The sequence below is a fragment of the Piliocolobus tephrosceles genome, chromosome 3 (assembly GCF_002776525.5).
Source record: "Piliocolobus tephrosceles isolate RC106 chromosome 3, ASM277652v3, whole genome shotgun sequence".
NCBI lineage: Eukaryota > Metazoa > Chordata > Mammalia > Primates > Cercopithecidae > Piliocolobus > Piliocolobus tephrosceles.
The window spans coordinates 145,425,211-145,440,351 of NC_045436.1; the positions used below are offsets into that span (position 1 = coordinate 145,425,211).

Consider the following 15,141-nt stretch of genomic DNA (forward strand, 5'->3'; position numbering starts at 1 on the left):
GCAATTAAAGAAGCACTTACTAAATGTGGGAGTTAGCTATTATTGTGTCTCTTGCAAATATTTATCAATGTATCAGTAAAAATAAAAAGACTCTCTTTATTATACTAAAAGAAATAAATAGTTTTTAGGCCTTAGTCCCCAGTCTCATAAGCCTCAGCAAATGCCAAAAACAAAAACGTAAACTTCCCCATTTATGAACCTGATACCTGATAGAAAAAAAGAATCACAGGGGTTTTTTTTTTGTTTGTTTTTTTGTTTTGTTTTGTTTTGAGATGGAGTCTTGCTTTGTTGCCCAGCCTGATGCGATCTCAGCTCACTGCAACCTCCACCTCCAAGTTCAAGCAATTCTCCTGCCTCAGCCTCCTGAGTAGCTGGGATTATAGGCATGCGCCACCATACCCAGCTGATTTTTTTATTTTTAGTAGGAGTTTCACCATGCTGGCCAGGCTGGTCTCGAACTCCTGACCTCAGGTGATCCACCCGCCTCAGCCTCCCAAAGTGCTGGGATTACAGGCATGAGCCCCCACACCTGGCTGCTTATTTCTTACATATGAGGGAAGATGCATTAGATGTTGACAAAATGCTTGGGGAGGTGGGGGTGGCAGCCAGGCAGAAGAGGAACACTCTGGGGAAGTATAAAGAACAGGGCTGGCCAGGTGCGGTGGCTCACACCTGTAATCCCAGCACTCTTGGGAGGCCGAGGCGGGTGGATCACGAGTTCCGTCAGAAGTTAAAGATCAGCCTGGCCAACATGGTGAAACCCCATCTCTACTAAAAATACAAAAATTAGCCAGGCGTGGTGGCGGGTGCCTGTAATCCCAGCTACTTGGTTGAGGCTGAGTCAGAGAATCGCTTGAACCCAGGAGACAGAGGTTGCAGTGAGCCGAGATCACGCCACTGTACTCCAGCCTTGGCTACAAAGCAAGGCTCCGTCTCAAAAAAAAAAAAAAAAAAAGAACAGGGCTTATTTGCCATACAGCAGTCATTCTTGCTGCTGCCTGCTGCCGTTTAGCTGTTTATGAAATGCAAACACATCTTTACAGAATGTGCATAGTTTCTGGCTTACTCTTATGAGGCTTTGTAGTTTAATTCCAAAGTATGACATGGATTAGGATTTTTTTTTTCCTTACCTCCCTTGTTAAAACAGAAAGAAAACAACCATTGGTAATTTCAGATGGTTCCATTCTAAAAAATTTATCAGTAGACAATTGAATTTCCTTTAAGGAGCACAGTGGAAGAACAGGAGGACTAAGCCTGCAGCAAATGGGAACAAGCATTCAGCAGTTAGAATGGCTTCTTTGCCAAGAGAAGAAGAAAGTAAATTGCAGCTACATTTTTTTCTAGTAACTTTACTAATCATTTAAACAGAAATTCCAATCAAGAACACAATTCTGAAGCATTGTTCTTCCAATCAAGAGCACAATTCTTTCCCTAAATACTATTATAAGTTAAAAGCTCTAATATTTTATATTAGTTCATAATTTATTATAAATCCCAGATTCTCCATCTTTAACCAACTATGCCAAGAATAACAAATTTTTAACAAACTAAAAACTGACCTTCCCGAAGTCATTAATATGTTGGTAAGAGGTTTCCATTATCAAAGCAGGTAAATATGTACATTAATCACAAAGTTATCCAAAATTGCCTATATTTCTACCATTTTCAAAATACAAAGGAGAAAACATTTTCTTTTGGTTACTTTTTGCACAATTACAATATAAAAATATAGCCTATCACTTTAATTACATTCTTCTTCCCAGTCACTTTTTGAGGATTAATAGATGAGTTATATAGTGTTCAAGAAAGTATATAACAAAGACTGTGTAAGAAAAATCTCAAATCATGAATAGATTTAAAATGAAATTTTTGGTTTTTATGTTTAATATTGAATTTATCATTTCTTAGTAAGTGGTTCATTCATGAATAATACATGATTCTATTTCCAGGCTTATATTATTAAAATATATTTAATAATAAGTCAAAGCAATTAAACACTATTCTATATGAATTAAACTATCAGGAAATCTTTTATTAATCATTGTGTCCTGGCCGGGTGCCGTGGCTCACGCCCGTAATCCCAGCACTTTGGGAGACTGAGGCAGGCAAATCACTTGAGGCCAGGAGTTCGAGACCAGCCTGGCCAACATGGTGAAACCCCGTCTCTACTAAAAATACAAAAATTCGGCCAGGTATGGTGGGTCACACCTGTAATCCCAGCACTTTGGGATGCTGAGGCAGGTGGATGGGTCACCTGAGGTCAGGAGTTCGAGACAAGCCTGGCCAACATGGTGAAACCCTGTCTCTGCTAAAAATGCAAAAATTAGCTGGGTGTGGTGGCAGACGCCTGTAATCCCAGCTACTCAGGAGGCTGAGACAAGAGAATTGCTTGAACCTGGGAGGTTCAAGCCACGATTGCACCATTGCACTCCGGCCTGGGCGACAAGAGCGAAATTCTGGCTCAAAAACACAAAAATTAGCCGGCGTGGTGGCAGGCGCCTTTAATCTCAGCTGCTTGGGAGTCTGAGGCAGGAGAATCATTTGAACCCAGGAGTTGGTGGTTGCAGTTAGTCGAGATCACACCACTGTACTCCAGCCTGGGTGACAGAGAAAGACTCCATCTTAATAATAATAATAATAATAATAATAATAATGTGCATGTGACACAGCTACAAGCCAAAGAACACCAAAGACAGCCAGCAACCACCACAAGCCAGGAGAGCGCAGGGGACAGGCCTCTCCACACAGGCCCCAGGAGGAATTCACCTGGCTAGTACCTTGCCAATGCCTTGGTTTAGGACTCCCAGCCTCCGGAACTTTGAGAGAATAAATGTTTGTTGTTATAAGCCACCAAGTTTGGAGGAATTTCTTTCAGCAGCCCAGGAAACTAACACACATGACAAACGGGATTTTGCAGATGTAGGATAGGTCCCACGTTAGTTATCCTGAAGATAGGGATATTATCTGGGTGGATCTGACCTAATCACATGACCTTTGAAATCAGGGTCTAGAGGTCAGACATGGAAGAAGTCAGAGATTCAAAACACAAGATGCTATAACGGCTACTGCAGGTGCACAGATGGGGGAGCCTTTGGACAAGGAATGAAAGTGGCCTCTAGGAGTGGAGAGCAGTCGAGTGACAGCAGTAAGGAGACGAGGACCTCAGTCCTGCAAACACAAGCATGGGTTTGGAAGTACACTGTTCCCAGAGCCTCCAGAGAATTCAGCCTCGCTCATATCCTGAGCAGAGAACCTGGCTGTGCCATACCAGACATATCTGACTTATGTGAGCTAATTAATAGATGTTTTTAGCCACTAAGTTTGAGGTAATTTCTTAAATAGAAAACGAACACACAATGGTTCACACTAGGCGAGGAAGCAATGTCAGGCTGCAGACGGCAAGCAGTGGAAGAAGGAACAAGAGGACGGAGAAGTGAGCTCACTACCATGGATAACACTATTAAGGCTGGAAAACCGGCCAGAAGACTATATTGAGAGGAGGATCCCAAAAGTACACCCACTATCAAGCAACAAGGAATGGCCTGCTGAGAGGGGCACCACAGCACTGAGAGGTTTGGTAGTGGCTTTCCTCTGCAAGCCAGGGCTGACAGTAGGGGATGCAGTGACATAACTGGGCTCACTGACTGCAATGAAAATAATAGGATCCTGAAACAATAGAGACCAGGTAAGCAAATTAACCATCAGAAGCCAGGCATATGCAGATACTGATGATCATAATGAGTACTAAGACCAGAGAAGCATGTACTCTGGTGCGTGCACACTAAGACCTCTCATGCACTGCTCACCTTCCTGCCCTCCACTCTTACTAGGTAACAGAAAATCAAAACACAGAACACAACCTAGACCTCAGGCTCAAAGACTGTTCACTATTAGAAAAGACTAATTCACCACCATGTTAAAATGTCAGATGAGAAATAACATCTGATCATATCATTAAATGCTGCAAAGGCTTTTCATAAAACTAGGCATCCATTAGTGATTTCTTTTTTTTCTTTTTTTGAGACAGAGTCTCGCTCTGTCGCCCAGGCTGGAGTGCAATGGCATGATCTCGGCTCACTGCAACCCCCACCTCCCAGGTTCAAGCGATTCTCCTGCCTCAGCCTCCCGAGTAGCTGGGATTACAGGCGCCTGACACCATGCCCAGATAATTTTTGTATTTTCAGTAGAGATGGGGTTTCACCATGTTGGCCAGGTTGGTCTTGAACTCCTGACCTCAGGTGATCCGCCCACCTCGGCCTCCCAAAGTGCTGGGATTACAGGTATGAGCCACAGCGCCCGGCCCCATTAGTGATTTTGAAAACCTGCTATTGTGCTATTGGCTTAAGTATAGACATATAAATCAATGGATAGAATGAGAATAGAATGAGAGTCCAGAAATAAGCCCACGCATCTATGATTAGTGGGTTTTCTATTTTCTTTCTTTTTGTTTTAGACAGGCTCTTGCTCTGTCTCCCAGTCACAGCCTTGACCTCCTGAGTAGCTGGGACTACAGGTAGGCACCACCACACCTGGCTGATTTTTTGTGTAGATGGAGTCTCTCTATGTTGCCCAGGCTGGGATTAACTGATTTTCAACAAGGGTGCCAAGACCATTCAATAGGAGAGAATAATCTTTTCCACAAATGTTGCTGGGAGAACTGGATGGCCACATGCAAAGAAGGAATTTGGACTCCTAACTCATATCATATACAAAAATTAGTTAGTGGTGATTGTTGTACAACTTCATGAATATATTAATATTTTAAGGCACTGAACTGTACACTTTAAAATGGTGAATTGCATAGTATGTGAATTACATCTCAAAAAGCTTATTAAAATAGGAATAGTTACCTGTACTTAATGTATATCTATAACATACTATAAACACACACATCCATGTAGTTGGCATTCAGCTGGTACTTGCTGGTGTGGCTGTATCAGCAGTAAAAATACCAAAATTTCCGAGCTTATTCCTATTTGCTGCCCCAGCTCTCCAAGTGCCCCTCTAGACCATCACATAATAAAAAAGGACAAAGAGGTTACACCTAGCTCACCAAGGGACCTCCAAAACCCTACTTCATCCCTTTAATGGGATATTTTAGGACTTAGAAGTAGCAAGATATAGGAAGAAAATTGTTAACCACTTAATTATGCATCTTTGGATTGTGGATGGGGTTTCCGTAACAAAAAAATAATAAAATTTGAGAAGAAATCCACTTAAAACTATAGTAGTTATAGCACTGTCATATTAGTATAGAAATAGCCAAAGGTCAATGGAATAGAATTACAGGTCCATACGGAAGTATACATGGGCTTAAAGCACATTTTTAAAAGATGGCATTTTAAATCAATGGGGAACGGGGGCCAAGGAAATATTATTTGGGGAAAAAGTAAACCTTGATCCATACTTGAGTCTTTTACCAAAATAAAGAGCAGAAAACTCAATTATTTAAATATAAAAAAGATGAAATTATAAAAGTAATATAAGAAAATGATAAAAGCATTCATAAGCTAGGAATCCACATAACACAAAATGTAGAAACCATAAGGTAAACATTGATACAAATGTCCACACAGAAATTGCTATAAAGCAACTACTTTTTCTTTTCTTTTCTTTTTTTTAAATTTTATTTATTTATTATTTATTTATTTATTTATTTATTTATTTTTGAGACAGAGTCTCACTATGTCATCCAGGCTGGAGTGCAGTGATGTGATCTCGGCTCACCACAGCCTTGACCTCTTGGGTTCAAGCAGTCTTCCCACCTCAGCCTCCCTAATAACTGGGACTACAGAATTGCACCACCACACCTGGCTAATTTTTGTATTTTTTTTTTTGTACAGATGGGGTTTCACCACATTGCCCAGGCTGGTCTCAAAAACCTGAGCTCAAATGACCACCCACCTCAGCCTCCCAAAGTGCTGAGATTACAGGCGTGAGCCACCATGCTCAACCTATAAAGCAATTTTTTAATTCAATTTTTAATTTAAAAATAAAAAGATAAACAATCTGAAAAATATCTGTAATTCATATGAAAACAGCAACTCTTCCTAATATATAATAAGACATGTGAAAAGAAGAAAAAGAATAATCCAGTTGAAAATAGTGGGAAAGTACATGAACATGCAATTTATAAATAAACAGTAACAACTATAACAATTTAAAATTATTGAACATTTATTATATGCCAGATACTGCTCATGTGTTAATTTAATATATTCAATCTCCACAAGGATCTAATGATGTAGGTAATATCATTAACTATATTTCACAGCCACCTTTTACAGCCACCTCACCATTCACAATACCCTTCTCCCACTTAAAAAAAAGGTATATTGTCCTGGGATATTAACATCCCAGGATGCTAACAAAGGGACAACTCAAGAATGTGGCCCCCTTCTCCCATGGCAATGCAAGAGTTTAGGTAAGAAATCTTTAAGAGGGTGTCAAACTCAGCAAACCTCCCTCCCTCCCTTCCTCCCTCCTTTCTCCCTTCCTCCCTCCCACACTCCCTTCCCCCCTCCCTCCTTTCCCTTCCTTGTTTCTATACACCTATCTTAGAATCCAAATTTAGAAGAAAATCGCAAGAGAATATTAATGTTTATTTGAATTAAAGAATAAACTCAGACTTTCTCACAAGGTAAATTTGGTTTTGACAATGAGAACTAGTTATGTAAAACAGGTAACAAATTTAGCATTTTCCCTTAAATCAAATAAGATAAATAAATCTGCAGGTCTAAACATTTAACAGAAATATATTTAAAACACATATGTAACATAATGTTCCAGAAGTAATATATTTTGCAGCTATTTAAACTTATGATGAAAATGTTAGACATTAACTCTAAAATAAAGAACAAGATATATAGTTATTCAAAAACGTTTAGGGGCCAGGTGCGGTGGCTCACACCTGTAATCCCAGCACTTTGGGAGGCCAAGGCAGGTGGGTCACTTCAGGTCAGGAGTTCAAGACCAGCTTGGCCAACATGGTGAAACTTTGTGTCTATTAAAAATACAAAACTTAGCCAGGTGTAGTGCTGCATGCCTGTAATCCCAGCTACTTGGGAGGCTGAGGCAAGAGAATTGCTTAAACCCAGGAGGTGGAGGTTGCAGTGAGCTGAGATTGCGCCTGGGCAACACAGCAAGACTCTGACTCAAAAAAAAAAAAAAAAGTTTAAGGATTATTTGAGCAAAAATGTTTGACAACCACTGCTCTAGAATCCCTACTTTTAACCACTCCACAGTACAATGACCAATCAGTAAACAGGAAGCATGCTCAACCTCAGTAATAGAGAAATGAAAACACAATCAGTAATGAGATCTCATGTTTTCACCCCACAGGTGAGTAAAGATTTTAAGTCTGATGAAGCTCAGCATTTGTGAAGCTGTTGGGAAACAGGCTTATAAGAGTGAATGTTTTGATAGTAATTTGACAATACCAATTAAAACTTAAAATAAGCACATTCTATGGTGGTAGAAAAATCTAGAAGGCTATAAATCAAATTGTTAAGAACAATTATATATAAGAGGATGCCATTTGGAAAAAGCCTTCCTTTTTAAGTTAGTACGTCTATAATGTGAAATTTTTACAATAGGGGACCAAAAAATTACAAATTTGCAAATTTTATCATGACAGCCGAAGTCCAAAATGAGCTGAATATTTCCGGGATATTAAAAAGAAATATAAGCAATAGGTAGGTGATGAGGTTAAATGACATGTAATATTGCTTTCAACTCTAAATTCTACCACTTTGGGGTATTAACAAGTGATTCTTAGAGGCTATCTGGTATAATTCCCTAAGTAATGCGTAATTTCTATTTTTTTTTTTTTTTTTTTTTTTTTGAAACAGAGTCCCCCTCTGTTGCCCAGGCTGGAGTGCAGTGGCGCAATCTCAGCTCACTGCAAGCTCCACCTCCTGGGTTCACACCATCCTCCGGCCTCAGCCTCCCGAGTAGCTGGGACTACAGGTGCCCGCCACCACGCCCGGCTAATTTTTTTTTTTTTTTTTTGTATTTTTAGTAGAGACAGGGTTTCACTGTGTTAGCCAGGATGGTCTCGATCTCCTGACCTTGTGATCCGCCCACCTCGGCCTCCCAAAGTGAGCATAATTTCTTTTCACAGCATCCCCAACAAGTAGTTATAAACATCTTCAATATATACTCTCCAATTTGAGCTCAAACCTCAAACCAATCTTTTATGCTATAGATTAATCATTAATCACGGCTTGCCTGAAATAAAATCAATATTCCTCCACGTTTGCCATATCACATTCTTTTTTTTTTTTTAAACAGACAGGGTTTCACCATGTTGCCCAGGCTGCTCTTGAACACCTGAGGTAAAGGTATGTGCCCACCTCGGCCTCCCAAAGTGCTGGGATTACAGGTGTGAGCCACCGCACCAGGCCAGTCATATCATATTCTTAAAAATATTATTCCTAGCAAATCAAGAGGCACACATTCCACATTCACCAATTTGGTTGCATACCTTCAATAATACCCTTTGCCACTGGATGATGATTTAGCTAATGCTACGTTGAGGAGCTCTCAGAACGTGAGGTTGGCTCTTAGCTACCAAAAGGAGCTACTAATTAAGGAAAGTCAGTAAGAAAGAAAATAGAGGTGTGATTAATATGCCCACTTGTGAAATGGGCAAAGGAAAAATATCAAGTTAAAAGGAGGGAGCAGACAATATGCACATATTAAGAATTAGAGGAGCCGGGCGTGGTGGCTCACACCTATAATCCCAGCACTTTGGGAGGCCAAGGCAGGTGGATTACCTGAGGTCAGGAGTTTGAGAGCAACCTCGCCAACATGGTAAAATCCCCATCTCTACTAAAAATACAAAAATTAGTCAGGCATGGTGGCACGTGCCTGTAATCCCAGCTACTTGGGAGGCTGAGGCAGGAGAATTGCTTGAACCTGGGAGGCGGAGGTTGCAGTGAGCCGAGATGGTGCCACTGCACTCCAGCCTGGATGACAGAGCAAGATTCCATCTCAAAAAAATAGAAAAAGAAAAAGAAAAAGGTCCTATGGAATCTATGTTAAATTTGTAAGAAGTTAGGCAATTGTATCATACTAAAGTATAATTTTAAAAAGAAAAAGTAGAATGTCTTTATACAACTTAGAATATAATATTTTTCATTTTAAAAAATATTTGTTTGAGTTGTTTAGAAGAATCCTTGCTTTTCTTACCTATAAGGTTGTACTTTATTCCCAAGGTCTTGAAATTCCAGTGCTTTCTTAACAACAGCTTCATTTTCTTCTGGACAAACTGAACATGTGCAGTAAACAACTGCTTGAGCTTTAGTAACTATATTAGAAGAAGATGCAATGACTGTAACAATGCTATTAACAATCCTATACAAATGTGCTATGTTTCCAAACATCTATTTGATATTAATACCACATTGTTCTGACGAGAATAATCTCCCCAGGTGCTTGAATGGCTCCCCTTCAAAGCAAAAGCTTATCTTAGTAATTTAGTCTGTGGCCAGTAAGTAAAATCATTCTAACTGGATTGTATGGAAATTGAAAATTCAACAAAAAATGAGGCCAACTTAGTTATAAACACAAAGAAATAAATACTGCAGGTTACCATGAACTTGATACTTCTGCCCATTCTTCTACAATCAATATCGCCTAAATAGTTTAAAGGATTCTAGAAACAGACAGAGGTGAATCCCAATTCTGTCACTTACTGCTCTATGAACCTGGACAAATTACTTAAAGTCTTACATTTTTCATCCGTAAAATGAGGTAATACTACCACCTGCAATTCACTCATTGATTCATACTTATTGAGTACCTACCACCTGTCAGACAGGCACTATTCGAGGCTTTGGGATACAACAACACAAACAAAAATCCATGCCCCTGTAGAGTTAACTTTCTAGTAGAGGAGAAAGACAATAAGACAGAGATAAATAGGAAAATTATATAGTACTCTTAGGTGATCAATGCTATGGAGAAAAGCAGAGCAGGGGTGAGGGATAGACAGTTCCAGGAGAAATAGTGTGAAATAGGGCAGGGAGAGAAAGCATTGTTGAGATGGCAAACTGTGGGTAGACTAGAAGGAGATAAGGAACCAGCCACAGAGCTATTTAGAGAAAAGCATTCTAAGGAAAAGGAACAGCCAGTGTAAAGGCCTGAAGTCAACATGGTGCTGGTATGTTCCAGGAAAGTGAAGGGACTGGTTTGATCAGAGCAGAGGGAATGAAGAGAGAGTAGTGAGTCGAAGTCAGAAAGCATAGTCTGAGGCCCAGATAGTACAGGGACTTGTGGGCAACTGGAAGGGCTTAGGTTTTTACTCAGGTTATGATGGGTTTTAACAAGATCACTCCAATTGCTGTGTTAAGAATAGAGTGTAGAGGGCAGGGGCAGAGGCTGGTAGAGAAAAAAGGAGGTCATTACAGTTGATGGTGGTTTGGACACCGTGGTAGTGGTGGAGGTAGCTGGATATATTCTGGGTATAAGTTGAATGTACCTCATACACTGACAGACTGGCTGTGGTATGAAAGAGAAATCATGGATAATGCTAACGTTTTTAGCCTAAGCGAGTGGAAGGCTACAACTGTCATAAACTGAAATGGCAGTACTGTGGGAGGAACAGGTGTGGCGGTAGGAATATCAGGGCTTCCATCTTGGACATGTCAGCTTTGAGATGACTATGAGTCCCTAAGTGAAGATGTCAAGAGGGCAGCTGGAAATACAAGCTAAGAGTTTCGAGAGGAAGTTTAGACGAAATATAGATTTGGGAGTCACATAGAGGTATTTAAAACCATGAGACTGGACACAATCACCAAAAGAGTAAATATAGGCAGAGAAAAAAGATCCAAGGCATGGACTGTGGCACACTTCCATGTTAAACAAGGTGTTGAGACAGAGAGGACCCAGTAAGGGAGACGGAGAAGGGGGAGCCAGAGAGAAGGCCTGGAAGGTGGTGCCCTATAAGACAAGTGATGGAAGTGTGTGAAGGGAGAGAAAGCGACCACTTCTGTCAACTGCCACAGACAAACCAAGGTAGATGAGGGCTGGGAACTGACGCAACAGCATGGGATCACTGGTGATCCTCACAGGACCATTTCAGTTTAGTGGCAGGAGTGAATGTGTGATGGTAATAGCTCAAAAAAGGAGAGGAAAGATTGAGGAAACATCGTTCCCATGGGAAAGGCAAGATGCAGGAATGTTTTACGTAGGCGGAGGACATTCAAATAAGTTAAAATATAGGGAATTTTTCTCGATGAAGGACTAGAAATTCTTGAGAGTACAGAATGAGATGTGGACAAAGGAATATGAAGAGAGTTATGGAGACTAGAGTATAGGAGATGAGGAATGACCTGGAGTCAGGGCCTCTTGAGTTAATTGTCATTAATAGGTATAAAGGATATAAGAAAACATGTTTCTTATAATTTGATTTATTCGTTTTTTTTTTTTTTCTAGAGATGGAGTCTTGCTCTGTTGCCCTGGAGTGCAGTGAGGTGATCATGGCTCACTGCAGCCTCCAAGTCCTGGGCTCAAGCGATCCTCCCACTTCAGCCTCCTGAGTAGCCTGCATGCCCCTATGCCCAGATAACTTTTTTAATTTTTTGTAGAGGCAGGGTCTCACTATGTTGTCCAGGTTGGTCTCAAACTCCTGGCCTCAAGTGATCCTACCATGTCGGCCTCCCAAAGCACTGGGATTTCAGACATGAGCCACCATGCCCAGTCCATTTATTTATTTGTTTGTTTATTTATTTATTTGGAGACAGAGTCTCACTCTGTCACCCAGGCTGGAGTGCAGTGGCGCAATCTCAGCTCACTATAACAAGTGATTCTCATATCTCAGCCTCCCAAGTAGCTGGGACTACAGGCATGCGCCAACAAGCCCGGCTACTTTTTGTATTTTTAGGAGAGATGGGGTTTTACCATGTTGTCCAGGCTAGCCTCAAGTGATCCACCAGGCTTGGCCTCCCAAAGTGCTGGGATTACAGGCATTAGCCACCGCTCCTGGCCCCCACTTATGATTTTAAAGTAGAGAGTAGTGGCAAGGCTGTGAGTCTTAGAAGGCAAGGGAATTAGGGGTACCTGGGCCCCATTGTTGCTCTCGTCAAAGACAGTATGCAAGCTAAGGAAGAAGGTTTGGTGATTATTAAATAAAATAGTACATATAAAGTAAGCAGCAGGTGCCTGGCACATAATAAGTAAGCAATAAGTGCTCAAATATTTAAAAATCATTTTCACAACTAACAAGGACTGAGCACAGTTAGTTTTGGTTTTTTTAAATATTTGTTTTTACTCTAATCCCATGACAGATTACATAATTATCTTTTATGTGGTTGATTTCAAATGGGGCTTTTAGTCAGTTCTATCAAAATTTGGAGTCAAACCCCTGATTACACACTTAACTACTTAAGATAGCATCCTCTTATGGGAAAATTAAATACAACTTGTTTTGACTTACAATCTCAAGAGTTGCCAAATTTTATGTTTATTTGGCATCATAAAAGAGCTTATGTCATTAAAATCCCTTTGCTTTTCAGATTCTTTCTGAAGCTTTTTTAAGCTTTAAATATCTAATTAAAATTTAATTAAAAAGGATCAGCTTATTATTTACCAAATTCCTGATCTTCCAATCAACTTATTTCCTATATCATATTCATATCATGTTCAAATGAATATTTATTAGCAATATAAACTAAAAGAAAAGGCCTCCTCTGTGCTTTCTATTTACTTATTTATTTTTTGCTTTTACTCCTGGCAAGCTGTGACCTCTGTGACTTCTATAGGCCTTATTTCTACCTCATGTATGTTTATGTATTTATTTACTGAATGATCTATACCCATAGATCTATATCCATAATATAGATGGGGTCTATGCACACATCCATTTATCTTTAAGCCTTTGCAGGTCAGGATTTGCTAACACTGATACACCTTACATACAGCTTAATGCCTGACCCAAAGTGGGCACTTTATAAATATATACGGAATTAATAAAAGCTTATTAATTTCTCAGAGACATCTAGATTTCTGTGTGCATATGTGGAAAAGCAGTGGTACTCAAAATCTAAATAAAGTTATTAAAGCAATGATATAAATCACTCAAAGTGCCGCCTTGTTACTCAAACTTCAAATCAAGAGATCTAGGCTTTCTCTGCGATTGCGCCTCTCTGTTCTCTACTTAGCACTAAGAGAAATAAGAGTTTGGCTAAAATTTGGACTGTAGAAGAGTTGTTAGGGGTAGGCACAATGACAACAGAAAAATTATATCAAGTAAGAAATCCAAGAGAAGAAACAGGAAAGCTGAAACTACAATTATAAATATACATAATTATTTCACTTTGGCATTACAAAATTAGTAAATGATGCTTGCTAACCTGTTTAAAATTACAGCAAAGCATGTATTCTAGAAACTGAGATTAAATTGGCAAAGATAAATATTTTGTTATTTGAAGGCAGTAAGATTCTGGAAAATGTGCTCATGGCTCACACTTCATTGCTTGATTATATAGATCATGAAAGACTAATATTTCTAAAATGTACACCGTATTTTAACAAGATGGTGCCTGTGACAAACTTACATTTCATTGCATGTGTTAGCTGTTCGTACTGCTGTTGAGCAAGAATGTGAAGTTTGTCCACTGATATGCCTCCTTGAGAGTGATCTTTAAGGAATTCTGTATCTGAATTTTAAAAAGAAATGCTTTTAAATATAGCACCATTAAAAACTTTTTACATATTGTTATCATCACATAATTTTTAAATCATTTTGCCTACAAATAAAAGTGTTTCATGGAAAATATCTATTACAACTAAATAGATATTAAAATGTTGACTTAAAAATTAGAACAAAAAAGTTAATTCTGTTTCATTTTAATATAGCTTTTCAAAAATATTGAAAATATTTAATATTGTTTTTCTGCAAGTTGCTATGAGATAGTCATCCAAGTAGTCATATAAGTCATTTAGACACAGAGAAAATGCAGTCAGTCTCGAGACTAATACTGGAAAGAGAAAATAAGATTTATTTTCCAAAATAAAAGAGAATGGGCTATAGTGAGATCTGAGAACATACAAGGATATAGTTTAAAATACTAACTTTCCAAAAGACACCTTGGAAGAAAAAATTCAGAAAAGCAAATATTATGTCTTCATAACAGATTAAGAAATAATGTCTTACAATTTTTAATTTTTGAAAAATAATTTAAATATTGATATTAATGAAGACATACTGAATGCAATGCTACTACTTTATGTAGATTATTTTAATGACCACTTGAAGAATTACTATCCCTTTGAACATTAAAATAATTGTTTAAACATACATTAAACAACTTGTCTAAGGTTATATAGCTACTAAATGGACAGCCAGGATTCTAACTCAGAAATCTAACCAGAGGGCCCAAATTTCTAAACTCTGTATTATACTACCTCTCTAGAACTCGCTAGAGTATGACAGCCAATTATTTATACCATGTATGTGGCTGTTGCCCATTCCAATAATATCACTAAAGGTTAATTAAACTCCATTTCTTCCCAATTTAGTTTTACATTTCATGAGGGGTTTTTTGTTTTTTGTTATCGTTGTTGTTGCTGTTTTTTTGAGACAGGATCTCACTCTGTCATCCAGGCTGGAGTGCAGTGGCACAGTCTCGGCTCACTGCAACCTCTACCTCCTAGGTTCAAGCAATTCTCATGCCTCAGCCTCCTGAATAGCTGGGACTACAGGTGCACACCATGATGCCCAGCTAATTTTTGTATTTTTAGTAGAGACAGGGTTTCATCATGTTGGTCAGGCTGGTCTCAAACTCCTGGCCTCAACTGATCTATCCACCTCAGCCTCCCAAAGTGGTGGGATTATAGGTGTGAGCCACTGTGCCTGGCCTACATTTCACTTTTTTTTCCCTCTATTCTAAAACTCTCCATTACTTGTTAAAGGACTGTTGTTACAAATTATTATACTCTAAAGTCATATCATCTACTTCTTTAATTCTATCTTAAAATAATTCCAAGTCTTTAGCAAGGACCAACTTCATATATTCCTCAATGGTTCTAATATTTTTCAATGTTAATGTTTTTAAAACTAATTCCTTGTATCTAAATTTAATAAAATAATATTTTGGATTCACCTCCACTGTTTCTGACTAACGTTCCACGTTCCCA

General features: G+C 39.0%; 1 protein-coding gene across 2 annotated transcripts in view; it reads right to left on the reverse strand.

The window, feature by feature from the left end:
• NSUN7 (NOP2/Sun RNA methyltransferase family member 7) overlaps positions 1 to 15,141 on the reverse strand; it is a 53,434-nt gene that overhangs the window by 1,671 nt on the left and 36,622 nt on the right. Inside the window, exons 8-10 of one of the 2 annotated variants that reach the window (XM_023224662.1) lie at positions 13,560 to 13,661; positions 9,193 to 9,310; positions 1,131 to 1,254 (exon numbers count right to left, since the gene is read on the reverse strand). In XM_023224662.1, coding sequence (XP_023080430.1) covers positions 1,131 to 1,254; positions 9,193 to 9,310; positions 13,560 to 13,661 — 344 coding nt within the window. The remainder of the gene's footprint in view (positions 1 to 1,130; positions 1,255 to 9,192; positions 9,311 to 13,559; positions 13,662 to 15,141) is intronic. The other variant, XM_023224663.1, reaches the window with a different exon arrangement.